Genomic DNA, 21,451 nt, shown 5'->3' with positions numbered 1-21,451 from the left:
AGGCAATAAATATTTTGTGTGCATTTGTGTGTACAAGTCAAAGGAAACAGTAGTGACTTTTATTTTGAAACCAAGTGCGGACGTCTACGGTCAGCAAGTATTCATTAATGTCAGCTGACAACAGGTTTAGGGAATAAAGCGTTTTTTCTCGGGATGCGGAAAAACAAAGCCTTTGATACATCCCTGGCTAAACTTGTGTGTGTGTGGTCAGTTGTATGGTATGACATAAAAACAGAGTTTGTCGGTGGCTGTTATCTACGAACTGCTTGATTATTTGATCATCGTTTGCGAGCGGAGACGCGATGGATGATTACGAGGAGACCAGACCACTGCTGGTCAACGATGAGCTGACAGACGAAAACAGATCGGAGCAGGACTCGTATCTAGAGTAAGTCTGACTTTATGGTCTCTTTGTTGGTCACAAAACCTGCTTGAACAAGAATGGTAACCGTGTTCATAACTAATTTGTCCATTACTAACGGTACTTGTGCTCGACAGTAAAGTTAAGAATGGGAAGCTGTACATGGCCACATTCGCAGCAGTTCTGGGACCCCTGAGTTTTGGGTTTGTCCTGGGTTACAGCTCTCCTGCTATACCTGAACTCCGCAAAATCCAAGACCCAAGACTGCAGCTCAGCAAAGATGAAGCTTCCTGGTTTGGGGTATGTGCTTTGAGTCCTGTCCTGGTTTTTTGATTTATTATTATTTATTTTCATTTTCAGTTCTCCAAACCTTACAGTGCCATTATAGTGTCTGAGTTGGAGGATGTTTAAATACCAAAATCCAAATGTAGTTGTCAGTGTGTAAAAAAAAAAAAAAAAAAAATTATTATGTTGTAGTTGTTATGTTGTTAAATGATGTTTTTCTGTCTTGTAGTCCGTGGTGACCCTAGGTGCAGCTCTTGGGGGTCTACTTGGAGGATGGATTGTCGAGAGGATTGGACGAAAATTGAGCCTTATGTTCTGTGCAGTACCATTCATCTGTGGGTTTACGGTCATTATCGCGGCTCAGAACCACTGGATGTTGTATGTGGGCAGAGTGCTCACTGGTCTGGCCAGTGGAGTGACTTCTCTTGTTGTGCCTGTAAGTATTACCAGTGTATTGCTGGAAGTAAAAATACATTAATTTTCTCTATAGGGGAATTATTTTTAACAATAAATTCTAAACCTTTAAAGACAGACTTACTCTGGGCAATGAGGTTATTAGTCAGTGGTATATGCTTTAAGTCATCAGTCTGCATTATTTAATTATTTAAATTTATTTTTTAAAATATTCGTGTTTAAGAGCAAAATTCCTGGTAAAAACTGCATTACCCATGATCCTGCAAAGAAATCTCTGACAATCAGAGAACCATGGGCTCTTCAGCATCTGCCCACTCGCCTGAAGCACAGAGAATGATGTAATTATATGTAATAATTGTGTCTCCCTCTGCTCTCAAATGACTTAAATATTTGTTTATAGGTATAAAACATAAACTTAAAATATATTGTTTCTATATATAATCACTGCCTTTAAAAGAATAGTTTTATATTTCTCCATCTTTTAATTTGACTGTCATTCACAGTGCTTCATGGGACTGTAGTTCTTTGTCCCGTTAAAGTCGATAATTAAACAGTCTTGTACCTTTTTGTCCAAGTTTTAAATTTTTTTTTTTTTTTTTTTTTTGGTCTCAAATCAAATTTTGTAATTGTGATTCACTTCATAGCTGGTTGGTTTGGTTCGTTTCATGGCTTATAATTCTTCAATAAAGTCGATGGGCACATTATTATTACTGTTGTTGTTGTTGTATTAAGAACTGCAGACCACAGTTAACATAATTTAAATTATGTGAACCATGTCTTTAACTAAATTTTGGAAATTTAAGTCAGTAGAACGTTATCCATTTGACTTGGTTTTTTTTTCTTCTCTCTCTCTCCATTTCTGCAGCTTTACATCTCTGAAACAGCTCATGAGCGTGTTAGGGGAACTATGGGATCGTGCGTGCAACTGATGGTTGTGACAGGCATAATGGGAGCCTATGTAACAGGTATTTAGCCCTGATTTTAAACTTGTGATTGAATTATGACATACGAGTTATGATGCTTGACTGCATTTGAGAGTAATAGAGCTGTTCAGCTCTCAGTTAGCTGTATGAGATGATTGTTAATGTTTAATCAAAGGACACATTTCAACCTTCTTTAATTACAGTGAGATCTTACAAATACAATGTCTCTTTTCCAATGCATACCTGCACTCGGTACTTCATTTGTTCTTTGAAATCAGCTCACATTTGTGTGAATGTCATCCTAATTTGTGTTGATGAGAATCCTTGTGAAAGACTTTCAGTATTGCATTAATGGATAAGTCAAGTTAGCTCAGGAATGTCCCTCTTAAACATACACAGAGCCTACATTGTACAAGGCTGTGTCTGAGCTGTGTATGAAAACCTGACCCATTCTGTGCGATCGGTAGTAGTACATACCTTAAAAGAACCTCCATTAATTTATAGTAGGATTTATACAATGACATGAGGGTGAGTAAATGATGACAGAATTGTCATTTTGGGGTGAACTATTGCTTTAAGTAATGGAAAATAATTTTTTTTCAGGTTTGTTCCTGGACTGGCAATGGTTAGCAATCACATGCTCTATCCCTCCCACACTAATGCTGGTGTGTATGTGCTTCATGCCGGAGACGCCACGATTCCTGCTCTGCCAAGGGAAAAGGAGAGAGGCAGAGGAGGCACTGCGCTTCCTCAGGGGTCCTGATGCCCCGGCAGAGTGGGAGTGTGCTAGAATAGAAGAGGCCTACAAAAATGAAGTTAGACATCACAAATTTCTCATTTCACATCTCAGAGCTCAAAGGTCTCAAATTTAATATTATATGATGAGATTATGTTCAAGGATAAAGCCAATGTGAATTGTCATTTGCAACCTGTTTTCCTTTTCTAATCTGACACATTTTTGAGTGAACTGGGTATTCAGTGATGAAACCGTTCACCCAAAAATGAAAATTCTGTCATCATTTACTTAGCCTCACGTTGTTCCAAACCCATACGACTTTTCATTCGTTTTTGAAACACAAATGAATATAGTTTTAATGATGATTTATTTCCCTGCATTGAAAGTCTATTCCACCAAAACATGCATGCGATTTAAATCAAGACACATGATCACTTTATATGACAAACACATTTAATTTAGGCTTTTATTTATTTATAAACATTGAACAATGCACATACATAGAGCTCATCAAATATAGTATCATCAAACCTTATTTGTTCTTGTGGAAGATCAAAGTTTGTATGTGAAAAAATCTATTCGTAATATAAAATAATCATGTCTCTTCAGAAGACTTGGATTAAACTGCTCAGTTCATATGGATTTATTTTACAATGTCTTTATGAACTTTTTGAAGCTTCAGTTTTTTTGGTTGCGTGGACTTTTAAAGGAAATCTCTCAGGTTTCAAAAAAAAATCTTAATTTGTGTTTCGAAGGGGAGCGAAAGTCTTGGAAAAACATGAGGGTGAGCGATGACAGAATTGAGATTTTTGGGTCAACTATCCTTGAACTGATTGGAACTGATTGAATGATTGAATGTGGGTGTTACCAATCAGAATTAATGTTTAATTTTGTTGACTTTAAGTTTACCTCACTTTACTGGAGATTTTAATGTAATAAATAAAATGTGTACAACTTTATACAAGTCACTAAAGTTGACATTAAATTGATTACAGGAGCAAAGCTTCAGTCTGGCGGATTTGAAGGACCCTGGTGTCTTTAAGCCTTTAGGCATAGGCATTATGATGATGCTCTTCCAGCAAATGACTGGCATTAATGCCATCATGTTTTATGCAGAGACTATCTTCGAGCAGGCCCATTTTGAAGTGAGTGTTTTTTGTTTTTTTTAAAGTTTATTCACAAAGAGCTTCATTTATGCAAAATGCACATTGTGATGTTCATTATTTTCCACCACAGAGCAGCGATGTGGCCACTGTTATTGTTGCAGCCACACAGGTGGTCTTCACTGCAATTGCTGCTATCATCATGGACAAGGCTGGGCGGAAAGTTCTCCTAATCTTGTCTGGTAGAAACATCATTAATAAATTAATATACTTGCACCACTGTTTTTTTTTTTTTTTTTTTTTTTAAGACTAAAAATAGATTGTCCTTAATTTTGTGTCCCCCACAGGTGTTACCATGTGTGTTAGTGAAGCAGTGTTTGGAGTATATTTCAAGTTGACTGTGCAGCATAATAACTCCTCACTGACGAGTGTACTAACAGACGCCCAGGGTTCTCTGGCAGAGCAGCCTCCTACAGACCTGGCCTGGCTGGCTGTGGGAAGCATGGGCCTTTTCATTGCAGGTTAGAACAAATGTATTTTACTGAAACTTACCAAGTATTATCATATTATATGTGGTCAAGTCACATTTATTCATATAGCACTTTATACAATACAGATTGTTAAAAATCAGCTTCACAGTAATACACAGGAAAATAAGGGTTAATGTAAAATTAATCAATTATGAAGCAAGTTATAAGCAGTTCTACAGAAGACAATAGTGTCATCAGCCAGCTCAATTCACTTGAAATATAAATAACTATAAAGATAAAAAGTTCAGCTTATTCTAGCCTAGAACCACATACATAGATAGTAAGAGTTTAATCGACATGTAAGGTGGTCTTCTGCAATTCATTTTGTTTGTACACACCATTTAGGAACAAGTTCAAACAGTTGATAAAATAGATTTCTAATCAGAATTTATGTCCATTCAAATTCCAGTTATTTTACAGATGCAGAGTGACTTAGAAAGAAAGCAAAATATACAGCGGTCTAGTTTCCTTTATGTAGCTGCACTTGAGATTTTGTCCATTCATATTTTTGGTGAAGCGTCTAGTTCAGACATGAAACTGTTGATGGCGCTGGCTGATTGGCCGCATCGTTTGCTTTATGGCACAAGTTGATTGGTCTAAAACCCTCCACCTCCCCCAGCTCCACCTGTCTAGATGTGCTACCAGGTTTATATATGCCAATTCATGCAGCAGGTGCAGCATAACTTGTATTGCTCACAACAGCTTGTCTATGCATTTATTGGCAGTAGCAAGTCAAAACTTGCTCTGCAGCAACAGCATGTTCAGCACATCTGTTGCACCAAGTTCAGATAATTTGTTGTTGTCATGTCCAAATAAATTTAAATTGAATCCAAGATTTGTTATAATTGAAATATGTGAGATATTAGTCTGAATATCATAACTATGTGTTAATCAGGTTTTGCTCTTGGTTGGGGTCCTACTCCTTGGCTGGTGATGTCTGAGATCTTTCCCACACGAGTGAGGGGATTGGGCAGTGCTCTGTGTGTGCTTACCAACTGGACCTGTGCCTTCATCGTCACCAAGACCTTCCAGAACCTCGTGGTGAGCTGACGGTCATGTATTTTCCACAGAAACATTCTAGGTTTAACAAACAGGTCTAATAAAGGATCAATAATGTTTCTTTTTAGGATGCCATAACCAGCGCAGGGACATTCTGGATGTTCTCAGGAATGTGTGCTCTCAATGTCATCTTCACTGCTATTTTTGTCCCTGAGACCAAAGGCAAAACTCTGGAGGAGATTCAAGCCTGTTTTAAGGGGACTCGTCAGCACTAGACAAGTTTTCTCCTTGGTGCCAACACCAGAATTTTGAAAAAACAAACTAGTTGCAATGCCATGTTAGAAGCATCTCATTATGTTTTCAAATGATGTAAAAGTTTACATATCAAATATGTGTGTTTGATACTTTCTTAATGTGATTTGTCATTGAATTAGCATAAATAGCAGTCTTCAAGAATGTTTACTATAACTGTTTTAATACTGTTATAGTTGATGCTAAAAATGAGATGGCGTAAAAAAAATCATTTTAACTTGTTTGCAGGTCATATAAAGGATGTTTTTGAAAAAGGTCTGAATATACAACCATTCATTTGACACATGGAGAGTTTATATAAGCATTATTAGTTTGCAGTTTCTCAGCAATTCCCTCTGCATCAAGACAGTAGCTTGGGTTACATTTTAATTAGAAGCTCAGTCTATCTCAAAAAGAATATTATAGGAAATGTTGAATTTAAAATGAATCTTGTCTGTATATTCTGATGTTATGCTGTTATAAATGTAAACTAAGCTGCGTTTAATGAACTGCATTGGTGACTGCATAATTTTTTTCTTACTTTTTTGTGTTCAGCAAAGAAGTTGAACCAAATCCGATATTAATACAAATTTATTTAACATACATGGTTAGTGAAGAACTCAATTGTTGACTTCATTCAGAAAGTCAGCAAAATTAAACTGAAGTCTCAAAAGTGAAGTCGTATGTTGTTTTGAATTGTGGAACTGAGTCTGTAAAGTATAATGCATCGTTCTGTAATGATGACAAGGATGATGAATTATGTGCCAAAAACAAGTTTCTTTTATTATTATTATTAAAAAATGATTTTTGCTGATGAATACTGATAAAATGAACAATTCCAACATTCTAAATATTTGTCAAGTGACTATTATTTTTCCTAATAAATTACTTTTATTAAAACTGGTGCAATCTGTTACTAGATAATGGTTAAAATAACCAGTCGCTCAATTTCAAATTCTCCTCAATGGAAATGAATAATGGCATACTATGTCATGAAAGAAGTAATCTGCAAATGGTCAAATTAGAGGAAAATGTGGAACTATTGAGCTACAAAACAACTGCAGTATGTAAGGCAGTAATGGCATGCAGAAAACAAATGGTAAAAAATTTTAATAACATGCTGCATATATACTGTTGTCAAAAAAATATTTTTAATTGAGGGACAATATTTTAAAATACTAGAAAAATATAAAAATAAAAAACACTAGTAGCAGCACAAATGTAGCTGTACTAGAAAAGCATAGAATGATGATTGATTTTTTATATATTTATATATATATATATATATATATATATATATATATATAGAAAAAATCTTTTTTTAAGGATTTTGTTTAGGGTTTTTAAGGCTGTTATAGGACTATTCCATGCTATAGCCAGACTTTGTTTTGTGTAATGTTTTTTTTTTATGTGATGTTGTATTTTATTTGGTGTGGTTAATATAAGCTTCCAGCTATTGTTTGAAGTGATCAGTGTGTGTTATCTTTTGAAGCATGTGCATAAAGTTAGAATGCACTGCCTGAGAAAGTGACCCATCAGAGACTTATTATGAGGTCTCTTCAGAAGTATTCAGTCATTATACCATCTCTATTTCATTTAAATTTTCAGGCATAAGTGTACACCGGAGTAACGGTGATTTTTGTAGAGCTGGTGTCGTAACATTTGTGTTGGGCCAGTTTAAGTCAAAGTCCAGGGTCATCTTACACTCACAGTTTGTAGAGGAACATTTAAGGCAGAGTTGTTCAAAGATTTTTTTAAAAAGCATAATGTGGAAAGTGTCACACATGCGATGTCTTTAACTGTCTGTTTTTATCTGTAATTACGCACTGGTGGAATGTCTGACAAATGTGTTTTGTAATCATCTTGAATCTCTGTGTAGTATTTAAATCTTCAGTAATTTCATGTCAAATTCTCTAAAATACAAAAATCCATGCTGTTTTAAAAGTCTGTACTGCTGCAGTTAACTGACAGTACACATGCATTGTGTGTTAGGGGCCGGCCTCCTGCCCTCCACAAACATTCCCTGGTTGTTAGCAAATATAAACCCAGCAGTTTCCCACTGCTTCGCTGATGTGTCATTAGTTTAGCGTTCCTCACTTTTGCATACAGCTTAAGAAGTGTTTGAATTTTCAGCATGACTCTGGCATTAGCACTTTTGCTTTGTGTGTTTTTGGGGACACATAGTTTCAACACACAACATGTTGTTGAACCTCAGCCCAACTTTAATATGGAAAAAGTGAGTATGAGTTTTCAGTTGTTTGAGTTGTGCTTTAATAGATTTTAAGGGTAAGTAGTTTAAGCATTGAATGCATGTTTTTCATTTAATAACAGAGGCATTTTCAAGTGAATCTGTTTGTTTATATAGCACTTGTTCAAAAGTACAAATTCAAAGGCAAACAGTGAAGAGGCGGATATCAGTGTCACATATCACAAGAGTTTACTTAATGAACGGATCATGGTTCATCAGCTTTTATTTCTGTACAAGAATGAGAATCAACGATTTTGACGCATATTGAACAGATCTTAAAATTATTCATAATTCCTGCTTTAACTGGTAATATGAGTTAGCTGTTTTCACATTACTTAATGCATTAACTAACATTGCCTAACAACAGACAATACATTTGTTACAGTATTTATTAATTAAATTGTTCATTGTTTATGTTAGCTCAGGTCAATTCAGTAATATTGATGATTTTAATGATGTATTAGTAAATATTGAAATTAATATTATTAATAAATGATTTAGAATATTTTTTTATTTTTATCTAATGTACATAGTTAACTAATGTTAACAAATGAGAGTTTATAGTGAAATGACCGAAAATTATTTGTCAGACACTGTATTTTTTTCTCTTCTCTCAATAACAGTAATTATCTAGGCTATATAACCAACACCTGGTACTACAGATCCCTTGGGGCCTTTAGTAAAATGCAAACCATCTTTACTTACATTTACTGTCAGTTTTCAGGTGAATGGTACCGGATTGGACTTGCAGATGAGTCACAGTTGTTTGCAATGTTCAAAAACCAGTTGAAGATTTCTAAAGGCCTTCTTGAACCAGATGCCGAGGGAAATGTGAATCTGACCATGTGGACCATGAGGTGCACAATTTTAGATAGGATGTTGATCCATATTTATATTATCACACCATCTCGAATAACAAAGGGAAAACATATTGTGATGGGAAAATACATTGAATCAAAATATTTGAGCTCTGCGCTAATAATCTGTATATACTTAAACTAACAGACCATATGGATGCTCCATCAGTGTTTATTCATACGAGAAGACAGATGTTCCTGGAGAATTCACTTACTTCAGCAAAAGTAAGCTCTCATTTCCTCTCTCAAACATCTTTCTTATCATGTGATGTCATTATTCACACTCAGAACTGTGTGAAATGTGAGATCTGACATCAGCAATTTTTCAAATACATTTAAGTCCATTGAACCTTTTCAGCAGACCTACAAGAAAAACGAGAGATTATTTCTCAATTATTATATACAGAATATTGAGTAGAATATAGTGCAAAATAGAACTGACTAAAATTAAACTGAATTAACTTACACTGAAAAAAAAAAGTAACCTGCGATTGTTGCCTTAAACTATTTCTACCTGATCTAATCCATAATAAATAGTTTTGTTGGCATAAATTAATGTATTTGGATTAAATTCAGAGATCTTTCTCTTTATACTTTATAAAATGTATTTAGTTCAATTTTACTATAAGCACATTTTATGGCAGGTCTACAAACATAAACAGATCAAATCAATCCCTTGACTTAAAATTAATAAAATGAGACATCTGACTTTTTGTCATTTTAAGGGCACAAGATAAGAAAAGACATCACAATAGTGGAGACCAATTACACTGATTATAGTTTGGTCCTTAAATACAAGAACATGGACAAAGAATACACTCAAGTAGCTCTTTACGGTAAGTCTACACCGATAAATTGTATCACGTGTCTTTGACATTAATGAAGCATACTAATTTGTCAGTAACATTGTTCCTAGGACGGTCATCCATACTAAGGCCAGATCTAATACAGATATTCAGATCTTTTGCTTTATCTCTGGGCTTTTCTGAGGAGGCCATTGTCGCTCCAACAGATGTTGGTAAGTTTGCATATGATATAACGAACATAAACTGTTTATGTCAGACTGCCACACTGCAGAATAAGCTGCACTGAGTCTGAGGCTAATGTTTAATGTTTATGTGACCTTAAAAAGGACCTCTAAAGTTTGCTGAATAAACAAAACACCATGCATACACAGAACAAGCACATCACTCTTAAAGGAATAGTTATTCTAAGGGTGTAGTTTTGCTGAGAATGTAATTTTCATAGATTTATTTTAGTTTGTTTCTTCATCAGAACAGATATGGATAAATTTAGTATTACTTGCTGAATGCCGTCAGAATGCAGAACACACGGCTTTTCACTTCATAAGACACACTAATTGATGGATTGGAGCAGTGTGGATTACATGTGGTTTATTGTGATGTTTTAATCAGCTGTTTGGACTCTCATTCTGACGGCACCCATTCACTGCAGATGATCCATTGGTGAGCAAGTAATGTAATGCTTAATTTCGTAAAATATGTTCAGATGAAGAAACAACCTCACCTATATCTTTGATGAGGTTGAGTAAATTTCCATTTTTGGGTGAACCATTCCTTTAACAGGGATCATTCTTAGTTGCTGATTTACGTTTACATTATACAATTATACATAAATGTACAGATTTTTCATGCATTTGTTTTTTACATTTTTTTTTAAATGTTTTTTAGACCCCTGCCCTATCCTAGAACCTATCCTAGAACCAAGGTATGGATTTACCACTTCATCGTACATATAAGAGGCTGGGGTTAGTTGTCTGTATGGCAATAATGTAAACTTTCCACCACTATTACCTAAGAAATAACATACAAGTAATTTATGGTTAGGCATGTAAGAGGGGTAAGTAACCTGTGTGTTAGTGACAGAGAATTTACAGTAAATCCTATGATTACATCCTCTAACCAGTAGGTGGCGACCGTCTATATGAGTCAGTGAATCAAACGATCCTTAAAAAAATACTGATTCAAAGAAACCCTTATTGACATGCTTGGACACATAATGGTTGATCCTGCTGTGGATCTGTTAGAAATTTGGAACTATTCTCGTTGGCCAAGCAAAAAAATGGAAAGTATCCAGTAGTAGGCTATTGTGTCTAAAATGTAAGTTACTAATATTTACTTCTTGTTACTGTAAGAATAATATGACACTGACAATCAGTCATAATGTTGTTCCGAACACAGGGTTTTAAACCGACATGCAAAACTCCAAAAAAGAAATAATAAACGTGTTTTCTATACAGAAAATCACTATTAGATAGCCCTTGTGAGTCGTGACAACTAGCCACAGTCTCTCCATTACTGAAATACAGTACATGGGCCTATGTGATATTGTTGTTGTAAAAGCCATAAAAAAAGCTTTGTTTTATCAAATCTAAAGTATACACCACTGTTCACTCACCTGCAGGAATACAGCAGAATTCAGAGAGGAGAAATCTGCACAATCTCCTAATCAATCAGTCTTTGGCACTGAGAATCTTTCCAAAGTGTGATTGGACAGGATGTTTTTAATCGGTAACTCACTTTATAACTAACTGTATACTTTCACCATCTTTCAGCCAGCTGTGGATTCAGACCTTGGCTTTCATATATTCTGTTTTGTTAAACATTTGGGGAAGAGTGTTTGTTTTAACGCAAACAATCATTGGAGAAATGCAACACTATAACGCATCGTCAGTGTAACGCAGTTTGTGCTACGCTCGTAAAGCCAGCAAGTGGAGCTGTTGTAAAAGGACACAATCAGCCAGCATCACTGTTGACCTCTGCTTATCTAGTGTTCCACCTGACACAGACAGAGAGTGCTACTAATAATGAACCACGTGTATTACTGTGGTTGCTTGCCTAATGTTTACAGAACAATTGTGTCAAATATTTGTGATCATGTTACAGCCACTGTATTTTCAAAATGAGTAATAAAATGTTTTGTGCAATTAAACAAATTAAAAAAAATGTTCCATCATCAATCAGTGTAACAGCTATATTTTTGTAAAAATGAAACAACAGACTTATTCTGACCTATACTTATTAAAATATATAAAAGTATAAGTATGCATACTAAATTTTATTATATTATAAATGATTTAAAACTTATTGCTGACAAATGGGTAAAAACGAGTGGCTTGAAGGATAGTGGCAACGTGCATAGTGCATCCTTTAACACAATCATTCAATGTCATAATGATTCTTGTTATAAAATATGCATGACTAGATGTTTTTTTGTTTTTGTTTTTTGGCTTAGAAATTAAATAAATGAATAAATATATAAATAAACGACCCATTTATATGCCACCAAACTGGATAAAAATGCCCCTGCAAAATTAAACTTTAAAATTTGAGATTGTGATACTTCTTTTTATGACACCCAAAACTGGTCCTATAGGCTACAAATATCTGTTTGTTTATCCTGGTGTAGTAGTAATAAGTCTAGCTCCATTTCTATTTTATCTATTCCATTATTCATAATAACAATGGTTTTGCTAGTTTAACATTGTGTCACATTGTAAAATGAAACCAATTAATCAGTCATTCAATTAGTCAATGAAATAGTAAACCAATCAATCAATCAATTAACTGGTTCCTGAAAAGCATTCCTCTACTATCATCACTTGTCAGCGACAAATGAATGGTGGCTTAGTTTGGGCATTTGTTCTGTCACCATATACCCCTCTTTGGGGGCCTCCGTCCCTTTCTACTTCATCCTCCCCTTTCCATGTCCCCCCCCCCACTGTTCACTTTCACCCAGTTACCCCCTCACTCCCCTTCAGACTGCTCCTCCACCCCATTTACGGAGTGCCATTATGCTGCGGTGGGTGAAGGGAAGAGGGGGATAACAATGAAGATAAAGAAAGCATGTGGCTAGAGGCTTGTGAATGGCTTCATTCAGCAAAGCCAGCCAAACAGAAAAGCAGCTCTGCTCTCCCAAACCCAGAAGTTTCATTTAGTACAACTGGGTCTTTATCCTCCATAATTACTTGCTAGCATATACATACATACATGCATATGCAAGCTGAGCTGTTACTGTAGCACACGCATACAGAAAACCGTACAGGCTATCAGTAAACGGTTAATGTCATAGGGTGACAGACGTTAATTTAACGTCATTGTAACACAGTCAGTTAACATCTGACACCATTAATATGGAGCGAAACACAAATTAGACTTCTACTGTAAACTTTTAATAACTTCCACAACACTTAAAGAGATATTTCACCCAGTTGTGTTTTTTGTCCATACAGTGAAAGTCAATTGTTTGGCCCCACTGATTTTCATTGTACGGAGAGAAAAAAAAAAAAATTATTTCTGCAGATATACCCTAAATGACCCTAGATCTGTCCACAAAAAAATAAAAATATGGCTGTCACCTGAAAAGAAGGGTTACATTTTTGTGTAAACTATTTTTTAAGGGTGCATAACCACAAAACAGTCTCAAAACCGCATTTCCAGGTTGGAATGCATTTGTGCCAAAGAATCATCTTTGACATTCAGTATGTGATTTTATGCACATACCAGTACTTTTCTCACTGAATCACTTATAAGGAGCGTATATTTGACTAACGCTGCAAAACACTCAGGCAGACATATTTCTGCATGGTTTATAGTTACTTAAATGAAACATTTTTGTCTGGGGTGCTGTTCATGAAATCTATCGCTTCACTCATGGCCTCTCCGCCTGTTACCTCACAGATGTGTAACCCCATCTGAGTGTGTCTGCGCTTATTAATCAAAACGAAACACTCAGACGCACACACACAGACTCTGGGGCTGAGCTGTGTGTTAGTATTTGGAGAAAGGAGGCTCCATATGGGCACTCCTGCATCTCTTTTCTGTGTTGGCAGCCAGGCAGATGTCACATGGTCTAACAGGTCACCGTGCACAGACATAAGACGAATAGCTGTGCAGTACAGACATGGGGCCCCTCAGCCGTCTGCCAGCATAGTCCCCCAGTTCACCCCACTCACCACCACACACACATACACACACACACATTATGCACATGCATATTACATGCTTGTTTTGTTATAATTTACCACTCCGTAGTTCCTGTATTTGTTCCAATATTAATGCAATATTTATAAGGTGATCTTGCTTTTGCTCTTATTTTATTTTGTATTGTTGTGAGTGCATGTCTTTTAAAAAGGCAAATAAGGTCCAAATTATTATTAATATATATAGGCCCTATACATTAGAAAATCTAAAAAAAAAGAAGATGGCATTTATTTATAAAAATATATTTATATTAATGATCGTAAAAATACTTTTCAAGCAATACATTACATTTCACAAAAATTACAGACTATTAAATATAAAACATAAGACAAACTGAATAAATGTAAAATTTTGTACATATGATATGAAATGCTTTTGGGAACATCGCCTTTGACATACTATGTTTTATCTAAATTAATTAATTTTTACTAATAGTAAGCATGCATGCAATACTTATGTTGTTATTATTATGCAATAACTTTTTAAATGGCCTCATAGTAATAGAGAGACTACATGGAATATTTGCACTTTTTTAACTCTGTAAGAATAAAATTAAATGTTTAATTTAATGAGCTACACCTGCAGTTACTCTGCTAGGACAGCTGTTTGCCATCTTCGTATCTGCAAAAATCTTGCAACTGTTAACAGTCCCTTAAAGTCACCCTGTGGTGAAAATCAAGTTTTTTATGTTGTTTTTCTGTGTATTATGTGGTGTTTTTAATATGCTTTTAGACAAACTATGTACCAATCCATTTATCAACACCATTGCTGAGTATTTTCTCCTTAAAACTGTAGTTTCCCAGAGACTAGTTGTGCAAAGGTCATTGCAAAAATGGCTCTGAAAAGTGAAGTTAGTTTTGAGAAACTTGTAGCTCTGTTGCTTGAAGATGCCACTCGCTTTGACCCATTATCTAATGCAATAAAATCTCTGTTTGAGTATAAACCACCGATGTCTATGTACTATGCAATTCAAGCACAGAGTTAAAAAATGCACACAAATGCATGTCAAGGCAAACACACATGCAAGTGAGTACACATAAACACCCAGCTTTCTCAGGCCTGAAGGGCTGGATCAGAGTTACTTTACACACCTTTGAACATCTCTTTTCACAGTGTGAAATGGATTTGAATGAGAAAGAGGAGGTCAGGAAAGGAGGTGTGGAGGCTAGGGGAGGGAAAGAACGAAGGGAACAGGGTGGGAAACTGACAGGAGGGAAGAAGAAAAGGAGGTAGACGGATTTTACATTTATAAAAAAAAAAAAAAAACAGGGCCACTAGTTATTGAGTTGCATGAGAAGGATCTCCCTTTCTCTTTCTGTGCTCTCCAGCCTTCTCCCTTGCTTGTCCTCTCTCTCATTACCATAGCAGCTGCAGAGCTGTGCATGTGTGTGTGTGTGTGAGTGTGTGTAAAGGGAGGGGGTCCGGGTCGGGCAGTGTGACTTAGGCAGGGGCTCCCGTCAATGGTGGACCGTCTGGGGAATGAATAGAGGCGCACAGAGTTGCACTGGACGAACAAAAGAGAAGAGGAGAGAAGAATGGGTGAGTGAATTGGGTGGCTTGTCACTGGGAGCTGGAGCACACAAAATGGAGTGAAATAGTGAAAGAAAGTTAAAAGGAGCAGAGGGCATGCAAGGATTGGCCTGGCCACCTGTCTCTCTCGCTATCTGTCTTTTGCCCCTTCTGTCACTGGAGAGACTAAAGGTTGGAAGCATGAGAGTGTGATTTGGGCAGAAAAATGCCCTGTAAGCAATAAATATTATTTCGTTAACAACTGTTACATACAACATATATGATGTGCTTAATAAAGTTATTCTCTTGTGTGACTGAAAACAAACAGCCAAATCAAAACTCAAAACATAATTGTTTTATATTTATATTACTTAAGAGTAACAATGCACTTGTGATTTTTTCATACTCCTACATTGAATATTCTGTGAGATGACACAATGTTCAATGTAGGAGTATGAAAAAATCACTGATGAGTTCCTGAACTGATATACCAAATGTAAACAAGTTGTTTTTACTCAGTGCTGTGAAGGAAACACATGGCAATTCTATCATCTTTACCCCTAATCTCTAACCAGTAATTTGGTTACATTGACACATATCAGCTGTAACAGTATTTTGTATTTAGTTAACATCCCCTGCTCTTTAGGCTGCTAGCATGATTGGGCTTAGCAACATTGTTTACCATTATCTGCATCAACTTTATAATAGTGGTAATTCATTTCAGTTGGTATCATACTGTAGCTTACAGTATAGTAGCCATCTAAAGTTAGTGGGACACAGACATGTACAAATGTGTAACTAACTTGCAGAATTGACATTTTAAGAGTTCAAGTTCAAGATAAAGGTGAAACTGTACCTTTTTGTATCGATAAGTGTTCTACCTCAGCAACTGTGGGAGGTAAGTATGTATGTGTGTATGCATGTAATTCTTTTAAAGGGATAGTTCATCCCAAAATGTTAATTTTGTCATGTACTGACCCTCATGTTGTTCCAAAACCATATAAGTATCTTTCTTCTGCTGAACACAAAAGATAATTTGAAGAATGTTGGTAACCAAACAGTTGCTATTCTAGCAATCAACTTCATAGTATTCAATGTCAATGGCTACCAGAAACTGTTTGTTGCCCACATTCTTTAAATATATACTTTTGTACAAAGTGAAAGAAACTCATGCATGCTTGGAACTAATTGAGGGCTAGTAAATGATGACTTTAACTTCACAAGACTTGCGAAAGTGTGTGTTCCCTTGTGAAAATTAAGTAGCATACTTTTAAAAAGAGTACTTATTACAGAAATATTACACTTTAAAAGACATCAGTGTCAACTGAATGTAGTGTTATTGGACACTTAATTGCATGCTTACAATTCAATTCAAATTAATTGTACTTTAATTATTACATTTATATTAAATGCAGTTAGTTGCTTTTTTGACCCAATAGGACTTACTGTAGGTACATCTATGTAATTTTATAATTACTTCTATTTTCTTTGAAATATGGTAAAAATGTGCTGCTGAATGTACTGATAAAAGTAAAATATATTAACTGTAATTGTAATATCAAATAACACATTAAATGTGTAATAAATACTTTACATGTGCTTTACTATGTTAGTCAACACATCAAAATAAGTGTACTTACAGTAAGTGTGTTAAGAGAAATTTACCTTTAAGTGGACTTAAGTGGCCTTTAATTTCATTGAGACTCTATTATCTGCAAATAGTTTTACACTCCAAGTGCACATTCAATACACTTAAGCAAGCTTATTTTTCCACAAGTGTTAGTATTAAAGGTTAACATAGACTTGTTTTAACTAGTTCATTTCTTTTCAGCCAAACTTGTGTTTAACAAGGAACTAACTGCTACTACATCCTACAGCTATTATCTGCTCACAGCTATGTATACGCATATGCAACATGTTTTTCTGTAAGTTACGTAACACTCCAAGACTTATATCTATAAATACATTTTTTCAGGCTAACTGCATCGCTCACGGTCCGTTTATCACAACCACTCATGCTTCTCGGAAATACTGAGCAACACATATGGCTCTGCAACTACCTGAGGCACAGGAAGAGAGAAAGGCTGACTCAAGAGACAATAACATTCTGGAGAATCCTCATTGAGTCACATGCAAGTCTATGCATTACACCAGTAATTTTCTTAAAACCACAAAATTTAATATCTAAAATGCCTTTGTACAAAAAGTACAAAATACAGCAAGTAATATATTTTAAAATATGACCACTTACATCATTCGAAACATAAACAAACAGCTAAACAAATATAAAAACACAACAAAATAACAATTCACAAAAGACAAAAACATTATGAGAGCCCTTTTTCCAAACTTCTCTTTGATGATATAATATTTCAAAACTTGGTCCAGAATATCACAGTCATTTGACTTTTAAATCAATCAAAGTTACTTTTACTTTCATGTCATAAATGTTATGGCATTATCAAGTAAAGACTTGTGCATTGTGCAACTTCTTGTTACACTGGTTTTACCATGTAGCATCCCCCTTAAAAAGAGGAGGATGGGACTTCAGATAAGAAGTGCTCCAAAACAATTCTGGACACTTTACTTGTTTGTTCTCCCATTATGTCAAAAGGATGCCCAGTAAAACTGTCACATTTTTACATAGTTGTTATTGTCTATAATATATTTGACATTGCTTATGGGGGGACATTCAAGCAGAGTGTGTTGCGTAATTACACATACAGTAATTTAATTCATAGGCATATAAAAACCTTTGCAAAGAATGAGTGAAAACCACCCTAGAGCTTCCATACAATAAGAATAGTTTTTCCACTTAGAAAAATAGTATCTTTAAAAGTTGGCATGACACCAACAACTCATAAAACAGCCATCAGTGCAATATTTCAAACATTCTCAAGTATAAGTGATGCATATTTTTATACTGGCTTTGAAGCGTTTCAAAAGTCACAACGTATTTAAGCCTTACCACAACTTGCCTGAGTTGACAAGAGGTCTAAGAAGACAAGGCCAACGTGCTTTAGGATACAGTGCAGTCTATGCACTGATCTATAGATTTGCGCAACCTCTGAATTACAAAACAGTGTGGCTTGAAATGTGTGGATCAGCAAAAAAAAAACTCAATGCATGTAGGAACTCCATAACAAAGTACTGATTATGACACGACAGTCAATGCCAAAATGCAGTCCTATTTGGTAGTGTCTGAAACAAAAATGTTTGTGTAAATATTTCCATTTAACAGGTGAGAGATCCTGAATGATGAATGATAGCTACTAAACTTGATGACCAACATGCAATGTCACCGTTATAATGCATTACAGTTGAGGTATCAGACACCAGTCCCTGTTTCAGGCGATATGCAAAGAGAATGTGTACATAAAGTAATTCTGTACAGGCATATTTATGTCAGTCTAGTCAGTGTGTGAATTGAGGGGGGTCGACTTTTTGAATAAATGTCCAAGTTGGTCTCGCGCATGTATCCTTAACGTCAGTTAGGCTATAATAATAATATCTGTAATGTGAATATCCATAATACAGTGATTAATAATGACAGTACTTGTGTAAATGTTAAAACGCAGTTTGAATCATATGTTTTATAAGCCCACCGTTGTTTTGATCTTTTTGGGTGTTCAAGCCTCAATTAAGGAGTCAAACCCCCATCCCCACATAATTCGCACCCTGAGTCTAGTCATCCTTTAGGACCAGTGTCATCTTTCATATCGTTGATAGCCTAGGACTGTTCAGTTTGTCATGAAAAAAGAAAAAAAAATCTATAAATAACACAGCGATCATTTTCATCATGCATCCAAACTTGGCAAACCACATCCTTGACATTGTACCAACCCAAACTTATCAAAAATAGCCTTTTGGATTTGAATTCTGTGCCTAACGATATTAAATCAATTTCCTCAATACATCACAAACAAACTGTCTTTGGCACATAGGGGTCATGTATGATAGGCTTAAAGGTACAGCGTCAGATCTTCTTTGATTGCCTCAGAGCGCGCTTGATGAGTACTTCGCCCGTGTGATGAGGTAAAGAACGATGTCTTGATGTCCACCAAAAGCTGCTATGTGCAGGGCACTCCATCCATCTCTGTTGGCCAGACGGATGTCTGCACCAAACTTCACCAGTAGCTTTACTAACTCCAGGTTGCCATCGATCACGGACTGGTGCAGCGCCGTCTGCCCCTCGGGTCCGAAAGAGTTCACGTTAAATTCACAGTTTGTCATGTTTTGCAAGAGAGAATGAAGTTCCTTAGTATTCCCCTTCCTGAGCGCTTCCTGAAACACTCTTTGACGCGCAGAGCAAGTCACGTCCGCCTGACTCATGATTTCAACAGGTAGATGACTGCAGCCCTTCGCTTCTGTTTCTGATAGAAGATAATGAGCCAGATCTTCGTCCACCCTCCGAAATAACTTGAGGGGATCTTCACTAATGGAGAGTAAAAATTCAAAGACCAAGCTCCAAGGTAGCCTATTTACAATTCCCCCAGTTTATGCGTTCCGTAGTAGACGCACAATATAATTCATACGGTCCTTATAGAGCTGGGAACTTCAGTATCCCATGCTGCATATGGTGCTCCAATACTCTGTTCCTAATAGAAAATGTATCAGCTGTTATTTAGCTAATCTTTGCAAATGAAAAATAGCTAATATTGCAATCAAAATAATAAACGTAGCCTATGTTTGGGGGCTTTACCTGGGTGGTTCCCACGAGCGGGTGTTGGATGGCCTGCTCCGCGCGCTGTGTTCTGACTGTATGCTCCGTTAGCTAACCGACTAGATTCCGCCTATTGAGGCTCATTTGAATAACAATAACCCGTTACGAAGTGCGTCTTTTAGGGGCGGAGACTGTGTTCGTTTCTTATGATGCTTTTTAGCAGACTGCAGTGCACTGTTCTCTATATATAGCCTGCACAAAGGCGAACTGCAGAGAAAATGCTGCAAATAATTAAACAATAATAAAAGTGCTGAATGTCTTTGGAGCTGGTGAATAATTACTTTTCAAATGGAGTTACGCTGCTACTAGTAACTGTACAATATAATATAATTGTATTTTACACGTTAATTAAATATAATACTGTTTATTTTCAACCCTGTCATAGTCAACTCCAATGCATTTTTTTCTAATCCATTCAAATAGAAAAAATAGACTCAAACTGCAAAGTGAATTCTCTTTATTGCACTTGAAATGACAGAAATCTCTTTGTCTGTCTGTCTGTCTGTCTGTCTGTCTGTCTGTCTGTCTATCTATGTCTGTCCGTCTGTCTGTCTGTCTGTTTGTGGTCCATAGCCAATGTCACAGATGTTCACAATCATAAACATTTCAACATCTTGTGTGTGCAAGAAAGATTATCCAATTGTTTACAATTGATGGAGCACTGCCTGAACAAATTTTGCACGCTCTGCAATGAGAAACAAGGGTGGAACTTGTCTATATTCAACATATGAAAACATAATTTCATAGTCTCTTAACTCTCAAACCTGACTTAACTTGTCTGTAGGTTCTGCGGTTTTGTTGAATGTGTCTTATACTGTGCTTTGCCAGTTCAATAGACACTCATTCAAATACCTAAAAAATCTTTGGCAGTGTAACAGGATCTCAGTGGCTGAACTGCAGTGACGTTTCAATAGGGAGGGTGGGTCATTCAGGATCCAATTTTAAACCACGTGCTCTATGACCGTGGGAAAGAGTTGAGCCTTTCTTCCCAGCATAGGCGTTTACACAGATTGAAAGTCAGAGAGAGAGAAGGTAGATATTTCAAAACAGTTGCCTGTGGAAAGTTGGCATGTTGTACAGGTTTTAAAAACTGAACAGGGTGATAAATTAATTTGGTTGTGTGATTTGGTACCAAACAAAAGTGTTCATATTTATGAAGGTTTAATGGGTATCTTAACTGAATTTATAACATTTATAACATTATTTTGTTTAACTTAAAATAATTTTCTTGTGAGTTTATTTTATTTTATTATTTATTTATTTTTGCAAAATTAGCCTGCAAATGATGTGTGCTTTTAAATGTGAATCCTTGTTAAACAGGTCCTGGTTATGAGGGGTCATTTGTAGTGCCCTTGAGTTGGGCACTTAACCCCATGTTGCTCCAAGGCGGTCATTTGTAGTGCCCTTGATTTGCCCTTGCAGTATACATCCTAGTCTGTAGGGCTATTGCAATTAGTGTGCTATATGTT

At 36.0% G+C, this 21,451-nt stretch overlaps 3 protein-coding genes across 4 annotated transcripts; 2 read left to right on the top strand and 1 right to left on the bottom strand.

Moving 5' to 3' along the window:
• The first annotated feature begins 59 nt into the window (after positions 1-59).
• On the top strand, positions 60-6,484 carry LOC109062875 (solute carrier family 2, facilitated glucose transporter member 8-like). The gene is made up of 10 exons (XM_042756735.1): positions 60-388; positions 499-661; positions 876-1,082; positions 1,926-2,025; positions 2,587-2,798; positions 3,715-3,864; positions 3,956-4,064; positions 4,170-4,343; positions 5,248-5,393; positions 5,480-6,484. The coding sequence occupies exons 1-10, from the start codon at positions 303-305 to the stop codon at positions 5,624-5,626; spliced, it is 1,494 nt and encodes a 497-aa protein (XP_042612669.1). The 5' UTR covers positions 60-302; the 3' UTR covers positions 5,627-6,484.
• A 1,196-nt stretch (positions 6,485-7,680) lies between these two features.
• Positions 7,681-11,727, top strand: lcn15 (lipocalin 15). 2 transcript variants are annotated; one of them, XM_019079980.2, is made up of 7 exons: positions 7,681-7,878; positions 8,608-8,747; positions 8,896-8,972; positions 9,473-9,583; positions 9,664-9,765; positions 10,439-10,475; positions 11,323-11,727. In XM_019079980.2, exons 1-7 carry the CDS (start codon positions 7,777-7,779, stop codon positions 11,444-11,446), a joined length of 693 nt encoding a protein of 230 aa, XP_018935525.1. In that variant the 5' UTR covers positions 7,681-7,776; the 3' UTR covers positions 11,447-11,727. The 2 variants fall into 2 exon arrangements, with proteins under 2 accessions (XP_018935525.1, XP_018935526.1); XM_019079981.2 differs by having other exon boundaries at positions 11,172-11,727.
• Positions 11,728-17,612: 5,885 nt separating this feature from the next.
• Positions 17,613-20,098, bottom strand: LOC122145071 (notch-regulated ankyrin repeat-containing protein B-like). The gene is made up of 2 exons (XM_042756734.1): positions 19,962-20,098; positions 17,613-19,857 (listed from the first exon to the last, which is right to left on the bottom strand). Exon 2 carries the CDS (start codon positions 19,589-19,591, stop codon positions 19,256-19,258), a length of 336 nt encoding a protein of 111 aa, XP_042612668.1. The 5' UTR covers positions 19,592-19,857; positions 19,962-20,098; the 3' UTR covers positions 17,613-19,255.
• Positions 20,099-21,451: the final 1,353 nt, after the last annotated feature.

This window comes from Cyprinus carpio, chromosome A5, assembly GCF_018340385.1.
Source record: "Cyprinus carpio isolate SPL01 chromosome A5, ASM1834038v1, whole genome shotgun sequence".
Taxonomy (NCBI): domain Eukaryota; kingdom Metazoa; phylum Chordata; class Actinopteri; order Cypriniformes; family Cyprinidae; genus Cyprinus; species Cyprinus carpio.
This window is presented reverse-complemented; position numbering and strand designations above follow the sequence as displayed.

Coding starts and splice junctions, on each gene's coding strand:
- LOC122145071 (XM_042756734.1), bottom strand. CDS start 19,591: ATGAGTCAGGCGGACGTGACTTGCTCTGCGCGTCAAAGAGTGTTTCAG.
- LOC109062875 (XM_042756735.1), top strand. CDS start 303: ATGGATGATTACGAGGAGACCAGACCACTGCTGGTCAACGATGAGCTG. Junction 1,083..1,925: donor TGACTTCTCTTGTTGTGCCT/GTAAGTATTACC, acceptor CCATTTCTGCAG/CTTTACATCTCTGAAACAGC. Junction 2,026..2,586: donor AATGGGAGCCTATGTAACAG/GTATTTAGCCCT, acceptor ATTTTTTTTCAG/GTTTGTTCCTGGACTGGCAA.
- lcn15 (XM_019079980.2), top strand. CDS start 7,777: ATGACTCTGGCATTAGCACTTTTGCTTTGTGTGTTTTTGGGGACACAT. Junction 8,748..8,895: donor CTGACCATGTGGACCATGAG/GTGCACAATTTT, acceptor TTAAACTAACAG/ACCATATGGATGCTCCATCA. Junction 8,973..9,472: donor ATTCACTTACTTCAGCAAAA/GTAAGCTCTCAT, acceptor TGTCATTTTAAG/GGCACAAGATAAGAAAAGAC.